General features: G+C 42.2%; 1 protein-coding gene across 5 annotated transcripts in view; it reads right to left on the bottom strand.

The window, feature by feature from the left end:
* Positions 1–3,087: 3,087 nt before the first annotated feature.
* The window catches only part of PCNT (pericentrin), a 167,440-nt gene continuing 151,728 nt past the window's right edge, over positions 3,088–18,799 (bottom strand). For 4 of the 5 annotated variants that reach the window (XM_029607714.1, XM_029607713.1, XM_029607711.1 and 1 more), the window contains exons 17-18: positions 13,117–13,223; positions 3,088–3,906 (exon numbers count right to left, since the gene is read on the bottom strand). In XM_029607714.1, the coding sequence (XP_029463574.1) occupies positions 3,842–3,906; positions 13,117–13,223 (172 nt within the window). In that variant the 3' untranslated portion in view covers positions 3,088–3,841. The remainder of the gene's footprint in view (positions 3,907–13,116; positions 13,224–18,799) is intronic. The other variant, XM_029607715.1, reaches the window with a different exon arrangement.

Raw genomic sequence — 18,799 nt, 5'->3', positions numbered from 1 at the left:
AAAAATAAGAATTTCAGACTGGAACAAGATCCAGGGCCCAGAACCAAAAGCACTGAAGAATTCCTGCTTATCAAAGCCACTAGCCTAGAAGGACCAGAAAGATCTTCCAATCCTCATACAAACACAAACAGATTTCTGCAGTCAGTAAGTTAAGACTAAACATTGGTTTATTATTATAAAGAAAACAGCGCTCTCTCTCTTGCATATTTTCTCCAGGTATTTGAGCGATACTAAGTACTCCTAAATTATAATATAGTAAATTGTTAGTTGTTGTTGCAGCACATATCTAATGGCGCACTTAATTTATTTACATAAACAGAAGTACTGATTTGAAAATAAGATCAGCCTCTTCCTGTGGATTGATCTGCTGCCATCGCGGGGTAGCAGAAATTTATTGTGGGATTGTAGTTAGGCAATCATCTTGTTACATTTAATATAAATACCTGCCTTTCTCATGCTGCACTGCCATTCAGATTTCCATTCTCTTAGTCTCTCAAGGTCCTTTGGCAGGTCCTCACAAGCCACTGCTTGTTTTAGTGGCTGAAAAACAATTCTGTCTCATCTGCAAATCCGATCGCCTCATTCATTGTCCCTTTCTCCAGATCATTCATGAATATGCTAAATAGCACAGGTCCCAGTACAGACCCCCCCCCCCCTCGGAGCACGTCTCTAACTACTTTTCTCACACTTGGGCCCTAGGGGAGGCCCGATGGCTTTCCCCGTTCCCTCCAAGTTACGTCTCTGGCAGGCGTAACTTGCGCGTGATGGCTGCCGGAGCACTCGGCCACACCCCCTTCCCGCCCCTTTTTCGAAGCCCCGTGACATATGCACGTCCCGGGGCTTGCGCTCGGCACGCGCAGGGGCAGATTTTCTCAGGTTACTCGCATAGCCTTTGAAAATGCACCCCAATCTGCTTTGAAGTGGCTGACCAGTCACAAAACAATGAAATAAGCAAAACTTGTTTTATATGCCCATTTTTAGGCTAACATGTCGTGGTTTTTTTTTTTTTTTTAAACTGCATGAAAGACCTCTTAAATAGCTGCAGACTGCTACTGGCCATAAAATACAGAAATCCCAGGCTAGCTGTAGAGGCACTAAATTTTAAGTGACTTACCCAAGGGTCCACAAGGAGAAGCCAAATTGAAAGTTAAAAAAAAACAAAACACGACATGTTAGCCTAAAAATGGGCATATAAAACAAGTTTTGCTTATTTCATTGTTTTGTGACTGGTCAGCCACTTCAAAGCAGATTGGGGTGCAGTACCATCTCCAGTAATTCACATCACCATAGCTTGTAATTTTCTTCCAAAAAGCCGGCAGGCAGTAAGCTTTCTATTCCCTTCTCCGGATGATGCCTAGTGACCGCCTGCGCTTAGATTGGCCATGAGGGGGTGCTGTTGGATAGCTTTCCCTTCTCTCTCCTGGCTCTGGTTTATAAGCAGCAGCTATGGCACCCTCTGGTGGACAATGGAAGCATGGACACTGGTTGCTAAATACTCCAAAAGCAGGCAAGGTACAAGGTAATAAAGCTTAGGAAAAAGGCATTCAGATGCAAATTAGGATTTTGAGAAGAGGGAAAAGAGGATGAACTATACCTGCTTATTCCCACTAGCATGCCGCTACTTCTGACCAACAGCTTGGCACCAAAGACAGAGCTGAACTCATTTTACTTAATAGTTCTTGAAGGGTCAGACACAGGATGGGCTTTTCCTCGGCAACATCTTCAGTTAGTGTAACTGGGTTTAAAACAAGTTTGGATAAGTTCCTTGAGGATAAATCCATAAACTGCTATGACGGTAATTAATTGTGATCTATCTAATATTTGGGTATTTGCCAGGTACTTGACTTGGAAACAGGATACTGGGCTTGATGGACCCTTGGTCTGACCCAGTAGGGCATCATCCAAGAATATCCATTACTTGCCAGCTTCGATAAAGAGTCAATTCCAACAAGTCGTTTCCTTTGTTGCTTCAATGTAAGGTTGATGTCCTTAACAGTGTGCCTTGGACTCTTTCATGGGGGGATTGTCGGATTGGGTTAGGAAAAAGGGGATATTGAGCTTGTTTGGCATACATGTTAATGTCAGTGTTTTTTACTATGGTATTGTCCTAAGTTGGAAAATTAATAAAGACATATATTAAAAACAAAAAAAGTAACTATGCGACCATCTTTTGAAAAGCAGTTTGCTGACCCTGTTAATCTCAAAGCAGTGATGCACATGGTGTGAGAGAATCTGCCACCTTATTTAACCCAATTTCTTCCTATTCAATCTACTTGATGTGCTTGGAAATTTATTAGGACACGTTAAAAGTTATCCTGGGAGAATTCATATTGTTTGGGTAATCGTGCATTTCCTCCAGATAAGTTATGTTCGGTATTTAAAAGACTAAGGGGGTTATTTTTCAACTTGCATTATGGCTTTTTCGCTTGCATTAAGGTGTTTTTGCATGTGAAAAGCACCATAACGCATGGTGTGATGCTAATTTTTAAAAGGGGAGGAGTTGGGGCGGGGTTTTTAGAAAAGTGGGCTGGCTTCGCAATTCATATGACAGTTTTAACGCCGAAAATAATTACACCTTTTTCATTGGCGTTAAAACTGTGCGATATGCCCATAACGCAAATTGTGATTTTCTTTTTTCGCAAATTGCGCTTTGGGCACTTTTAGGCTGGGGGAGGATTGGAGGAGGGCCCTAACATGGGGGAGGGGAGAGAAAGAGAGCGCCTCTTGGGGTGGCGCCATAGTAAGCAGCTATTTTTGCTACTGTAGGAGGCCCACCTAGTAACTTGAGGTGAGGTTTAGGTAGTAGTGTAGGGGTCAGGGGCCACTTTAACATGCAGATTGAGATGTACGAACAGAACAGTACATTCTTGTGAAGATTTGATGTTCTGAGTGAGTAAATACACACAAAAATGAGATTGTACAATGTTCTCTCAACCTAGATTGATGTTCTCTCTACCTGGGTATCGCACTCTGCGGTAATACCTATGCGAAGTGCTGGTAGCACACATTGCGATAAATAGGCTATTATCATATAACATGCCCCTCTTCCTATCGCATGTGATAGTTTGAATCTAGCACTAAATGAGGTAGATTTTTCAACAATACAACATTTTATTGATCTTAGAACAGGATTTATACATACCTTGATTATTGTATTTCACATTTGCACAATAACAATCAGGACAAATTTGCATATTATCAAATAAGAGGTTATATTTTGTCACATCTTTGAAATAAAGATCTTACTTATACCTCTGGATCTTTTCAAAGATTATTACATGTCTACATAAAAGGGTCTGCTACAGTTTCTGCATTCCAATTCGCAATATCATACTTTAGTAGTAGTAACTGATATCTGGAGTAAAGACTTACAGGTGGGATTTCACTTGAAGATAATATAATCACATGCAATAGATTAACTACAAAAGTAGCAGAGAGTGTACTTCTATGAGAAGCGCATTTCAAAATGTTAAACAGAATAATGTTTTGTCCAGTTAAAGCCTTTAAAGCTAAGCTTATCTCTTTGGATAAATGTTTGAAATGCTCTCATCAATGATTCACAGTCTTTGGGATTGTTCCAAGATTCAATCCTTTTGACAGAATATACTGCAATTCTTAATGATAAAAGCCAGTAAGAATGTTCCTTGGACAATATCTTTTTGTATATTGGGCCACATGCCAAAAACGACGTTCACAGGTAAAGCCCAGAAGTACTTACTAAGGGATGTCTTATTGCAAAAAGGTACATTTTAGCAAATTGGTTGGACATAGAGGGCCCAACATTCATTGTATGGAAAGCATATATGTTAGAATTGCTGTTACTGGAACATAAATTGTTGGCTCAGTCTTCCTCCAGGCGCCAGCACATGTTTCGGGATGTTTGGCATCCTTTTTTTGCGTCAATACCTGTTGACATACAAAAAAATATTAAAGCAATATTAAATCATTCTCATATGTCATGTTTTTTTCTATGAATAAGAGGGCATTTCAATCAATAGATTGCTTAGCTGTCATTACTGTCTCATGTTATTGATGATATACTTCTCCTTAGGGAAGCTTATGAGTTTACTGTTTGGATGATATTCGGTTCCTTCATAAGGACAAATAGCAATAAGGAAAGGGAATACGCAATTATTTGGGTGATCTACCACTGTCTGTTTGTTTGTTATTTATGATATTTGTTAATATCTTTATAGTGATCTGATTTGCTTGGGTTATGGCAAGGATGGGATGGGGGAAGGGAATGGGTAGGGGAGTGGAGGAAAAGATAAGTTCCACTTGAGCAATGTTCACATTTAACGATTGTAATTGATTTTCTTATCCTTGATCTTTATAATGATGTCTGAAATACTGTTTGAATTGTTGGAAATGTAATAAAAAGATTATTAAAAAAAAAATAGCACAGATATAGATATGTCTGGAATACATACTTATTATGACGGTTCAGAATGTAACAGGCAGAGTTTTAAGTTGAAGTTCTCAATAAGTTATCCTCTTTCCTCCTCCCTTCCCATCCTGTCCTGAGGCAAATCTTTCTGGATGAAAATCAGATACAGATACCTCTTACTACTTCCACCACTACCACCACCACCATTACTCCCACTACTACTTATTTTTATAATGTTCCCACATATATGCCACAGCTATACTACTACACATGAGACCGTCTCCTCTCTGGCAAGTTTACAATCTAGACACATATACAGAGCCCATATTACAAACTTGAATATTTATGAAGCGACATTTACGCCATCTCATCATCTCCTGTCTACTTGACAAAAACACCAGAAAACAAACCATTAGTTTTATCCAAGAACTAATGAGCAATTCAGTTGGGGTTGGAAGGGGGGCAGACCAGTACTTTCCTTTGACAGGTGAGTCATCAGATTACCTCCCTGTCAGCACTTAGACAGTTTATAACCTACACTGCTGGTATGCGACCAAACTCAACCTCTCTGGGGCTGATGCAAAAAAAAAAAAAAAAAATGAGTGTCAGAACTGTATGCTGAAATTTTTTTAAATACTTTTATTAACAAAATAGAAAGCAGAATGTCTTTGCATCCATTAAAGCAAAACAACTTCCAAATTTTACAGAAGGTAAATATAGAAAGTATTATACACTGACAAAAAACATCTTCTCGTTTTCTCCCTTATCACCTCTGGATTTCTTTTCATGACCATGTTCTAGTCCAACCAATAATAAAAAGAAGAAAATGGAAAAAATATAAATACCAAGCAAACAGTGGTAATTAACGTTTGCATGTGCCCAGTTCAGCGTGTTTTGTTTTTCAACTCTGAAGATAATGAGTTAAAAAATGGAGCCCAAGCCTGTTGAACCAATAGTTGTGTTTTCTTGGAACTTATCTTCCTTGACTTCTGCTTCGGCAAGAACAGATCCAACAAAGATGTTTTCCAGGTCGCTAAGGTTGGACCAAATATGTCTAACCAATTAAGTAAGATCTAATTAGAGGGAGGGAGGAATAGCCTAGTGGTTAGAGCAGTGGGCGATGAACCAGGAGACCAGGGTTCGAGTCACAAAGTGACTCAAACCCTGGTCTCCTGGAGGGTCTCCTGGAGGGTAAAGTGACTTGCCCAAGGTCACAAGGAGCGCCTTGTGACCTTGGGCAAGTCACTTTACCCTCCATTGCCTCAGGTACAAACTTAGATTGTGAGCCCTCTGGGCTTACTTGCAGGCGCAAGCAAGTTATAAAATCAGGGGTCGGCGCACAATTGTGCACCTTGCTCGTGCCGAACCGCACTGCCTTCCTCTGTTCCCTCCCCCCGCCCTACTCTAACCCACCCCCCAAAATTATCTTAAATAGTCCCGGCGCGCGTAACCTTTTGACAATCCGGCCCTATATGAACAATTATAGATTTAAAAACACTATTGCAATCTTTGCCAAAACAATTGTATCACAGCACAATCCCACAGACAGTGCATAAACGATGCTTTTCACTGGGGAGCGTTTGAGGCACTTGTCTTGAGGTTGTGGTTCAGCCACATAGGCTTTATTTGGCCAAAAAACAATTCTGTGCAGAATTTTAAAATAAATCTCCCAGTGTGTTACACTTGTCACTGCATGCCTTATGAGTTTATCACAATCATAGATATAATCTATCAAATCACATAACCAAACATCTGCCAATGATTTCTAAACTGTGCAGATAGAACTGGTATGTAGACATTTATATAATACTATAATTGATACCTGTTTCTTTGCATATAAATGTAACAAAAGCTGGAAGGGATCACTTGTTAACTCCTTGTTCCCAGAGGTTGTTAAAGTCCTAATGTAACTATGCAACTACAAATATGCGACGTGATCAGTAGTTCTGAATTGTAAATGTTGACAACAGTAATCAAAGGAATGCATTTCACCAGTTTGCAGATTAAGAAATGGTTGTATACCAGTAATTCCTTGCATTATGGACTCTGTAAAATCTTTTATAGATCAAATCGGGAGTAAATTGAGTGCTACCAATCAATGGTATAGAATAGGATTTTGCAAGTGATTTCCAATAAAACATCCATTATTAATGACTGTTCAATATGAGGTGGTAAAACTTCATTGTGAGCATAAAGCAAAGAAGACAAACTGTAAGGTTCCAAAAATTCCCCTTCTAAGACTACCAAGGAATTACCGGCATTCCCCAATAACCGTGCCCTTTATATCTTTAAAAGAGATGTCATGTTATAAAATCGGATAGCAGGGAATTCCAATCCTCCTCCTTTTTTAGGTACCATTAATCTAGAAAATGTCAACCTTGCCTGGTCAATTCCAAAAGAGCTGAGATCAAAGGCATCTGTAACAACTGTACATCCTCCTTCAGTAAAATAAAAGGCACCATCTGTAAAATGTACAGCAATTTAGGGATTCATATCTTAACTAATGCTATAGGCTTGGTTAAAGAAAGGGGAAAGTATCTCCAAATCAGTTTCTTCCTAAAATCCTGTACGAGAGGTGCAATATTGTAATGATAAAATGTCCTCATTACTATGGACTGCTATTCCCAAGTATTTAATAGTATCCTTTGCCCACAATAATGGAAAGTTTGCCACATGGCTTGTAGATGACCTGCAATATCTATTACCTCCGATTTAGCCAAATTCAGTTTTAGGTGTGAAATTGCCAAATTTATGAATATTTCCCATCAGCAATGAGAGGGACCTACAAGCACTAGTAAAAACCATTATCATATCATCTGCAAATAACATGTTCGACTCTTGACAACCCACCTGTATCACTGTAATATTTGTGTTTCGTTTAATTTTAAATACTAAAGGTTCAAGGGAAAGAATAAATAAAAGTGGAGATACAGGGCAGCCTTGCCTGATACCTGCTACCTAAACCAAACGTTTTTGAAGATCCATTGAAAGCCAGAGTCACTAGAAATTGGATTGTAGAGTGGAGAGAATGAGACGGGATCTAAGGAAACTGGAAGAGTGGTCGAAGATATGGCAGCTGAGATTCAATGCCAAGAAGTGCAAAGTCATGCATATGGGGAGTGGAAATCCGAATGAACTGTATTCGATGGGGGGGGAAAGGCTGATGTGCACGGAGCAGGAGAGGGACCTTGGGGTGATAGTGTCTAATGATATGAAGTCTGCGAAACAATGCGATAAGGCGATAGCAAAAGCCAGAAGAATGCTGGGCTGCATAGAGAGAGGAATATCAAGTAAGAAAAGGGAAGTGATTATTCCCTTGTACAGGTCCTTGGTGAGGCCTCACCTGGATTACTGTGTTCAGTTCTGGAGACCGTATCTACAAAAAGACAAAGACAAGATGGAAGCGGTACAGAGAAGGGCGACCAGGAAGGTGGAGGATCTTCATCGGATGACGTACGAGGAGAGATTGAAGAATCTAAATATGTACACCCTGGAGGAAAGGAGGAGCAGAGGAGATATGATACAGACTTTCAGATACTTGAAAGGTTTTAATGATCCAAAGGCAACGACAAACCTTTACCATAAGAGAAAAATCAGCAGAACCAGGGGTCACGATTTGAAGCTCCAGGGAGGAAGATTCAGAACCAATGTCAGGAAGTATTTCTTCACGGAGAGGGTGGTGGATGCCTGGAATGCCCTTCCGGAGGAAGTGGTGAAGACCAGAACTGTGAAGGACTTCAAAGGGGCGTGGGATAAACACTGTGGATCCATAAAGTCAAGAGGCCGCCAATGAAGAGTGGGTGACTCGCCAGAATGATGGCTACTGCCTGGACACAATACCCTTATTCAATAAACATACACATGGTTACTGTGACTCCAACATCACTCTAAGCTTCAACAGCAAGAGGAAATGTGGAAAAAAGGATTTGCACTCACAAAGCCGGGAGTAGCTGGCTTGTTACGGCGGTTACTACCCCAAACCAAATGTGCCTGATACTTCACTTTTGATGCACATCCAGCATAGCTCTCTGCTCCAACAGCAGGGGAGAAGAAAAACTGATACTTCACGCATACCCAGCATAGCTTCAACGGCAGGGGAGAAAAAAAAAGGATTCACACTCACAAAGTGGGGAGTAGCTGGCTTGTTACGGCGGTTACTACCCCAAACCAAATGTGCCTGATACTTCACTTTAGATGCATATCCAGCATAGCTCTCTGCTTCAACGGCAGGGGAGAAGAAAAACAACCAATAAGGGCTGTATAACATAGTCTGGGTTAAAACAAATAAGCATGGGTGTAGCTTGCTTATTGCGGCGGTTACTACCCCTACTACCCCCTAACTAATCAAGCTAGATATTTCACTTGGATGCAGCTCCATCACTGCTCTCTACATTAATGGTGGGGGAGGAAGGGAAATAGAACCAAGAGCTAAAAGAAACAGATAAGTATGAGAGAAAAAATGTGTGAAGCTTGCTGGGCAGACTGGATGGGCCGTTTGGTCTTCTTCTGCCGTCATTTCTATGTTTCTATGTTTCTATGTATCCTCAAACCCAAATTTTTCCAATGCAACAAATAAAAAGCCCCATGACACTCTATCAATGGCTTTCTCTGCATTAAAACTTACTATCAATGGATCTACAATCTGGGAATTATGACAGACGTCTAATGCTGCTATGAATACCAATGAATTGGATCTTGAAGTTCCCCCTAAAGCTGCCTCAAAGAGGCAAATCTTGGGCCCTTGTTGGGAATAGAACGGAGAGATATCAAGAAATATAAGTGAGAACAGCCTGGAAGAACTGTGTTGAAGATCTTGCATATGGGAGCAATTTTCAGAGACTTGAAGTTACTTAGATAATTTTGTGTGACATTGCTAATGCATATTGAATCATTGGGTTGAAGGCTTGAGGAATATCAGGTTGGACGATATTGGGGATGGTTAGAAATATTGGGTTGTGGGCTAAGGGATAAGTTGTTAATTATGTGGTGAGTGTGATGCTGAATGTGAATATGTGGGCTGTGTATGTGATATGACTGCATATGAATTTTGGATTTAGTAGTTTTGATACATTTAGTGGGATTTCATTCACTGAGAGTTTAAAAGTAATCGGAGAAAGTTCATTTTCACTGGTAATGGTGCATGCTGGTGTATTAAAGTTTACTCGTTTGTTCTCTGATGTTTGAATTATTTTCCCAGATGCATTATTTCGTGTGATGGTATTTCATATTGATCTACTAGCTTTGCTACTGCCCTAATGGTGTGGATTAGGGGAATGGCAACTTATCGCACACTCAAGTGACCCTGGCTCTCTGGGTAGAGAGCAAATAGTTTAAAACATTTAAAAGGGATAGGGCAGGAAAGAGGAAGGGGTGGACAGGAAGGATGGGTTGTGTTAAGGGGGAAGAGGGGTAGGGGATATCTGTTCTTGCATAGTAATACTAACTGCTCCAACCACATCCCCTGGCAACAAATTCCAGAGTTTAATTGTGCGTTGAGTGTAATTGTAATATATCCTAATAGTCTAATACATAAACAATCGGATAATTCCTCTTGCCTCTCTCCTGGCACTATTAGCCCGTTGAGCAGACTGATGGACTTGTATGGATATCTGTGTTGTAAAAAAACACACAGTAATCTCATGGGCCTGTTCTTTATACTTGGCCATGAAAGAACAAAGTTGCCAGAAGCGCTAAACTGTCCAACTGGTAGATTTTCATGCAATTTCCTAGGATGAGAACTAAAGAAATGTTGAGGGTGTTTTGATTTTTAAGGCTATGTCTCTATCATTCACATTTGCCTGCAGTTTTTCTTCTTGTTGGCTTGCATAGGCAATCATTTGATTGGCTTACCAGTGTACCTTTTTGATTGCTTGGTAAATTTTGTGAACTGTGATTGGGCGAGTGGTGTGTCATTGTTGCCATTTGAATAGAGGTTCATTTTTGAGGTTCTGTACTTTTCTCTTGCAACACGAAGTCTCCAATTCCAATTTCAAGATTTATTTTACAGAAACAGCATCTAACACAGAATGTCAAGTTATTCTATACAGAAATGTTATTTTATACAACCTAAACAATTTATCTCATACAGAAATGTCTTATTGTTCTTAACACAAATTGTTATTATACAGAAATGCTCATCTTAACAAGCATGCCCACCCCTAAGTTAATCTTTCAATACTGCTTTGTTTTTCCTTTATATGTTACTCCCAGTTATATACTACCTTGTTACAATGTAAACAACTTCACTTGTTCTCTGTAAACTGATGTGATAGCTTGTATTGAATGTAAGTACATAAAAACAAATAAATAAATATAATTTCTCGGATTAGTTTTAAATGTGCCACATGCTAACTTCATGGAGTACCCCCAGTCCTTCTATTATCCGAAAGAGTAAATAACCGATTCACATTTACCCGTTCATGACCTCTCATGATCTTAAAGACCTCAATCATATCCCCCCTCAGCCATCTCTTCTCCAAGCTGAAAAGTCCTAACCTCTTCAGCCTTTCCTCATAGGGGAGCTGTTCCATCCCCTTTATCATTTTGGTAGCCCTTCTCTGTACCTTCTCCATCGCAATTATATCTTTTTTGAGATGCGACGACCAGAACTGTACACAGTATTCAAGGTGCGGTCTCACTATGGAGCGATACAGAGGCATTATGACATTTTCCGTTTTATTCACCATTCCCTTTCTAATAATTCCCAACATTCTGTTTGCTTTTTTGACTGCCGCAGCACACTGAACTGACGATTTCAATGTGTTATCCACTATGACACCTAGATCGCTTTCTTGGGTGGTAGCTCCTAATATGGAACCCAACATTGTGTAACTATAGCAAGGGTTATTTTTCCCTATATGCATCACCTTGCACTTGTCCACATTAAATTTCATCTGCCATTTCGATGCCCAATTTTCCAGTCTCACAAGGTCTTCCTGCAATTTATCACAATCTGCTTGTGATTTAACTACTCTGAACGATTTTGTATCATCTGCAAATGTGATTATCTCACGCGTCTTATTTCTTTCCAGATCATTTATAAATATATTGAACAGTAAGGGTCCCAGTCTGAAGTGAGTAGCATGGCTCTTTGCACTCCATTAATGCACGCAGACGTGGTGTGCTGCCACCTGGCCCTAATTTGACCACGATACCCCTTCTTCATGAATATGCAAACTGCCCAGTACAGCAGTCGGTGGGAATATCCCTTTCCATAGAGGAAACAGCTTAGTGGAGTAACAAGAATCATGCGACAGGTCCCAATTTATGCCTTCCAAAATGAGGCATAGACTAGGGCCTGCAATGTATGACGTATCGTAGAAGAAGTTGTATCATATCACGGAGTGCCACGCTGCTTGTTCTATCCTAGGATCCACAATATCCCAGTGAAAGGAAAGAGGTCCTGCTCACCACTAGGGAGAGCAGACAGGCGACATCCTTGGCAGTGAGGTCTGGCTGGTGACGGCATTATTACATTTTAGGACCCTGAAGAACTGGACGCTCCCTGCGTGTGGAAGCATGGACATGAATGTGCAAAACCGCACATGCGCAATTAATAAGTTAAAGTTCCACGTATTTTGTATCATGTGTGCGTGACAGAAACTGTGCAATTGCGAGTGTGCGCACAGGTCTTTGAAGGTTATCCTTCCTATGGTTATTTCAGTTCAGTAAATAAAACATCAAAATAAACATTAAACCAAATGTAATTTGAAATTTAAAAAACATCCAAAGCAAAAAAAAATGCAATGAATTTTTTTTTGCACATCCCTGTTTAATAAAGGCAAGTTTAACAACTAAAATATGGTTAATCAGAATCTTTGCTGAACACGGGGTACTTTACCACTTTAAAATATTTAAAAAACCAGATAAATACATACACAAAACTTATGTTGCACTTGAGGTTTTTATTGTTGCGTTTTCAGATATGTTTTATCTAAGTATCAGTTCAGCATCTGTTTCCTAACTGTAGGGGTTTGCAGATGGGGCCAATGTTTAACCCACAGCTGGATGTGGGTTGTTTAGGCATGTCCACAGCCCCTTATGCTAAAAGGGGATACGCACGTCCAGTGTGCTGCGAAACTAACAGTGCTCATCATGTGCAAATGCATCAGGCTGTTAGCCCCCCAAATGCCAAAAATGACGTTGTACAGAAAAGCAGAAGATACTGCTTTTCCGTACTTCCTCAGACTTAATATCCTGGCAATATTAAAGTCGGAGGAACGAAAGATTTAAAAAAAAAAAAAAAAAAAAAAAAAAATGTAAATGTGCCGGTAGTCAGGTTAGAGAAATGGACGCTCAGTTAACCAGCGTCCGTTTTCCGAACCCATGGCTGTGCACAGATTAGGAAAACGGACGCCAAAAACATTCAGTGTCTGTTTTCTTAACCGGCGGGACAGCCGACTTCTCCCGGACGTCCGCTATCCAGGAGGCGCTAGGGGTGTGCAATCGACCCTAGCGCCTCCCTGTCAGAGCGACTCCCCCCCCTCCCCTAATTTTAATATTGCATGGCGCCCCCAGGAGAGGTGCCTGGGGGCGCGTTAGGAAAGTGGGCGCTGAACACTCAGCGCCCGCTTTCAGTGCATTTTTTTTTTCTTGCATCGGCCTCAAATGTCCTCCGTGTATTAGTCTCAAAATGGACACTGTTTAGCAGCATTTAAAGTGAAATGTCAGTCAGGAAGATGTCAACGGGAGGCAGGCAGGAACCAGTTATCAAGAAAAATGATGCTTACCTTGTAAGCCCCCAAGCCTCTGCTGGATGACTTCTAAGTGCTGAATGTACTCTGTTAGTGACTTTTCAGGGTCCTGTGTGGAAGCCAAGGAGCTCTCTAAGGAGACACTAGAAGACACATGCAAGCTGGGTTACATTAAGTGAGTAAACTGTCCTTTCTTTCAGTGCCCCTTAACCTAACAGAGTTCAGACATGATCCACTTAGACGGTAACTTTAAAAACAGCCGCACGGTCGGCTCGCGCCAATGGACGCGGCCATTTTATAACATACTTGCGTATATGCGCGCATGTTATAAAATCGGCAGTACAAGCACACGTGCACGCAATTTTATGTGGACGTGGGCAAATGCCCGTTTCTCAACCGCATGAGTGTGTGTGTGTGGGATTTTGCTAGGCACGTGCGCCGATGCAAATATTCGTTTCCCCAGTTTGTTCCCAGTATAGTTTTTCCTAACCCCCTAGCTCGCCGGCCTCCCTTTTACCCTGTTAACCCGACCCTTCCAGCCCCACTGACGATCCCTGATTTTTTTCCATTTTAAAACTTGCACACTGTCCGTAGCAGAAGTTACGCGGTAGGGGACTCCGGCACGTGCAATACTTTAGGTTCCAGACCCGGAACGCCCATGTCCTGCCCAGACTCCACCCACGCCCTTTTTCAACTTTTTGATTTGTGCGTGTACCAGGAGATATGCGCGTATTCGCGTGCTTTTTAAAATCCACGCATCAGCCCTTCGCATAACTCCTGGCTTTGGCATGTGCTGAGCTTTTAAAATTGACCTATTAGTAAGCCATGCGCAAGGCTCAGAATGATTCCAAAAATAGGAAAGGGACTACCTGTGTGAGCATATGTTGTACTCTAATGCAGTGTCTTTTAATGACCAACCAGTACCAGGGTTTGCCATGATCGGCTTCCATAAGCCTTCCTCTACCAGGTTAACTTTTGTATTCACAAGGCTATGCGTTTTGCCCCTGCTGGCTGTCTCTAATGTCTGTGTAAGATCAGCATGAGCAAAAACCAGAGCACACATGGGGGTAGATTTTAAAAAAGTACGCTGGATTTTAGTAGATACGCGCGTAGCCGCTAAAATCCAGGATCGGCACGCGCAAGGCTGCCGATTTTTGTGCAGCCAGCGCACGCCGAGCCGCGCAGCCTGCCTCTGTTCCCTCCAAGGCCGCTCCGAAATCGGAGCGGCCTCGGAGGGAACTCGCTTTCGCCCTCCCCTCACCTTCCCCTCCCTTCCTCTATCTAACCCACCCCCCCCCGGCCCTATCTAAACCCCCCCCTACCTTTGTCGGGGGATTTACGCCTCCCGGAGGGAGACGTAAATCCCCGCGCGCCAGCGGGCCGCTAGCGCGCCGAGACGTGACCTGGGGGCAGTTCGAGTGCGCGGCCCGCCCCCGAAATGCCACGCCGATCGGCCCCCACCCCGACACACCCACCTCGAAAAACCCCGGGACTTACGCGAGTTCCGGGGCTCTGTACGCACCGGCAGGCCTATGGAAAATAGGCGCGCCTGCGCGCAAGGCCCTGCTCACGTAAATCCGGGCGGATTTACGCAAGCAGGGCTTTTAAAATCCGCCCCATGGGCTCTACCATAATTTCAGACTTTGGAAAGTTCACCATATGAATCCTCCCCACTACCCCAAACCTCACAGCAGTCCTTCGTCCAGGATACGGGACTACTTTATCCTGCACTGCAATATATCTCTGAAAGTCCAAAAGAGATTATTTCTAACTTTTTTTAAATTAATAAAATACAAAATCAAAGATCAGGTCAAAAGAAAGTATTATATAAACACAGGGATGGCAATTTGCAAACCAATCTAGCTGCATTAAAAACAGACTAATGCATCTACAATGGCCTGTCTAAAAATTATCCTTTGGCTAACAGGCTCATTCATCAAAATGCGGTATGGCAATATCGCAGGTGTTAGGGCCCTAACGTCCGCCAGAACGCCATAATGCATGCTATAAATATCACATCGCGTGGCGTAAATGCAAATTTTACAAATGTATTCAAAAAAGTAGGATTGGGGAGGGGTTTGGGCAGGATCAATGAAAATGAGGGGCATTATCGCACATGTTTAACACTGGAAATAACTACACCTTTTTTCCTTGTGTTAAATTGTGCAATATGTCCAAAATGCCACTTCTGAGAAATATCACAAATTCTGTTTTGGGCATGGGGAGAGGGAGAGGGAGAAGGGAGAGGAGGGGAGGGGAGAGAGTCTGTTTTTGGTGGTGGTCTAGGGTTTTGGGGCCAGTTTTACATGCACAGTAGGACGTATGAACAGCATAGTACACATCAATGAAGATTTGACATGATTTGGAGCGAGGAAAGTCCCACAAAGACGAGATTTCTAAAATGTTCTCTTGCCCTAGTTTGATGGACTTTCTACCAGGGTACTATCAAACTAGAGCGAGAGAACAATGAAGTAATCTCATCTTTGTGTGACTTAGGCTGACTTTCCTCGCTCCAAATCATGTCAAATCTTTACCAAGGACTACTGTGCTGGTCGTACGTCTCACTCTGCATATAAAACTGGCCCCAAAACCCTAGACCATCGCCAAAACCTCACCTTGAGTTACTAGCTGGCCCTCCTATAGTGGTATAAGAACATAAGAAATTGCCATGCTGGGTCAGACCAAGGGTCCATCAAGACCAGCATCCTGTTTCCAACAGAGGCCAAACCAGGCCACAAGAACCTGGCAATTACCCAAATACCAAGAAGATCCCATGCTACTGATGCAATTAATATAAATAGTTGACTACTATGAAAGCCTTATAAAGAGTCTGTCTCTCTCTCCCGAAGTGCTAATATAGCGCACGGTGCGGTAACTCTTGAATTATCATAACTATGCTCCTTTTCCTTATCCGACTTTTTTGGTATGTGTAGGCCCGGAAATGAAAACAGCATGGGGCGGATTTTAAAAGGGTTACGCGCGTAACCCTTTTAAACCCGCTCCTGCGCGCGCCGAGCCTATTTTGTATGGATCTATAAACAGGTCTTTCAGTGAACCCGCCAACACCACTCTGAGTTCCTTTAGTACCCTTGGGTGTGTTTATCCATCCCCATGGCATTGTCCACTTTCAGTTTTGCTAGCCCCACCAAAACTCTTTTGTAGATGGAGTAGTATCTACCACCATCCATGCTCTTGTCAACCAGCAATGCTCCTTCTCCAAGGTCTTCTTTAGTGAAAATTGAACTGCTGTGTTTATGTACTATTTCTTTTTCCTCATCTTTCTCCACACAATGGTCCTTGTTTCCTTTCAAGCTTAGAATACTTCTGGCCTTCCTCCTTTTCTCTGATCTATCTGGAAAATGTTTTGTCACCTCGTTTTCTCTCTTTGGCAATCCTTTCTTCCACTTGAGTTTTTGCCACCCTGATTTCTTTTCTCATCTCTTTCAACTTCATCAGATATTCTTCTCTGTGTTTCTATTTGTGTATTCCTTCATATTTTTTGAATGCTGATCTTTTTACCTTGTTCAGCCACCTCCACAGAGAATCACATAAGAACATAAGACTTGTCATAATGGGTCAGACCAAAGGCCATTAAGCCCAGTATCTTGTTTCAGCAGTGGCAATTAGGGACACAAATACCTGGCAGGATCCCATGGGGTAGATTTCAGGCTGCCTATTTCCTTCCTAATAATTCCTAGTATTCTATTTGCTTTCTTGGCTGCTGCTGCATATTGAGCAGAAGATTTAAACATATTATCAACGATGACACTTAGATTCTTTTCCTGCATGGTGACTCCTAATGTGGAACCTTGCATTGTGTATCTATAATTTGGGCTACTCTTTCCTAAGTGCATCACTTTGTACTTGTCCACATTAAATTTCATTTTCCATTTGCAGGCCCAATCTCCCAGTTTTGCAAGGTCCTCTTGCAATTTCTCACAATCCTCTCATGATTTAACAACCTTGAATAGTTTTGTGCCATTGGCACATTTGATCACCTCACTCATTGTTTCCATTTCCAGGTCGCTTATAAATGTTAAAAGCAGTGGTCCCAGAACAGATCCCTGGGGCTCTCCATGTTGTGCATCCCGGCTGCATAGGTACCACGACCAGGCCCTGCCTTCCACAAGTGCTGGACCCAAAAAACAAAGCGGTAGCCGATCCAATGGGCTGTGTAACAGTGAAGACAATAGGAATCGGATGATGAAAACAAGCCCTTTATTAAAAACACCCGACTCTGGCCGAGTTTCGCTCTTTTGCACAGAGCTGCCTCAGGGGCAATTCATTTAACCAGGACTTGAGTTGGTCAATGTGGAAGATATCGCATTGATTTTCCTACAGCATAGATGAGTTCGCATCAAATCAAATGAGCATTCTCTTATCCACACAGCATTGCCATGTGATACCAGCATTGAAGTCAATAGCGTTCAATAGACTGCAAATCCAAATAAACGAGCAGCTGACTAGCTGAAAGACTGCTAACCTCCCTTCCCCGTCCCCTCTCCTCCCGACCCTCTAAAAATCATTTTTAAAATGTATTTACCTTTTATTTTTCAAGTTATTCCAGGGCCCGACCTGATGTAAATTGCGCATGCTGGCAGCCGGCCGGCGTATGACGCCCAGGGACAGCAAACAATGGCGCTGTCCCGGCCCGCACCATGCCCCGCCCAAAATCACGCCTTCTGGCCCGCCTCTTCCAAGAGGCCCGGCACTTGAGCGCGTCCTGGCCTTTATGCGCGTGGCTGGGCCTCTTGGAAGATTCGCCCGGCGCGCGTAAGGCCCAGCCTTTACACGTACCAGGCATTTAAAATCTGCCCTTATACCTTTGCAGTTGCTCCTTTCAGTTTTTTCCTAACCAATTTCCTCATTTTATCATGGTCACCTTTTTGAAATGTAAATGCTCTTGCACTACTTTTCTTTAGTGTCCTTCCTCCAGTTATTAAGTAAAATTTAATTAGGCCGTGATCACTATTGCCAAGTGGCTCCAACACTCTTACCTCTCGCATCAAATCCTGTGTTCCACTGAAGGACTAAGTCTAAAATATTTTCCCTCTTGTTGGTTTGTGTAGCAGCTGCTCTATAAAGCAATCATTTATTTCATCCAAGAACTTTACCTCTCTAGCATGTCCCAATGTGACATTCACCCCCAGTCAATACTGGGGTAATTGAAATCACTCTTTACTATTGCTGTGCTGCTGATTTTGCTCGCTTCCCTAATTTCTTTTAGCATTTCATTGCCTGTTTGTTCATTCTGGTCAGGTAGACGATAATACACCCTCCCTGCTATTTTATTCCCTTTTTCACCTGGAACTTTCATCCATAAAGATTCAACATTGCATTTTGTTTCCTGCAGAACCTTTATTCTGTCTGACTCAATGCCCTTGTGGGATGACTGAGCAATTTTCTTAGGCTGGAGGCAGAAACCAGAATGACTGCAGCTATTCTTCATGCAACATTCACTTTATTTAAGGACTTTCAGCATACAACCACAGCACAGTGACTACCTTCCAGCAGTACAACTCACAGGTTTAGTCTGGACAGAAATGCATACAGGAGCTGCCTTCTCCTAGTGACACTGGTTAACTCTAGCAGAATTACTTACAGTCTTGGTTTCAGTCAGAAATATATTCAGGAACTGCCTTCTCCTGCAGACATGGATTGGGCCTACTGATCTCAGCTGGGCTCTGACTCTTATCCTCCTCAGCAGGGACCTATCCAC

The sequence above is a fragment of the Rhinatrema bivittatum genome, chromosome 6 (genome assembly GCF_901001135.1).
Source record: "Rhinatrema bivittatum chromosome 6, aRhiBiv1.1, whole genome shotgun sequence".
NCBI lineage: Eukaryota > Metazoa > Chordata > Amphibia > Gymnophiona > Rhinatrematidae > Rhinatrema > Rhinatrema bivittatum.
Note: the sequence above shows the minus strand (reverse complement) of the source record. Positions and strands in the feature narration are given on the sequence as shown.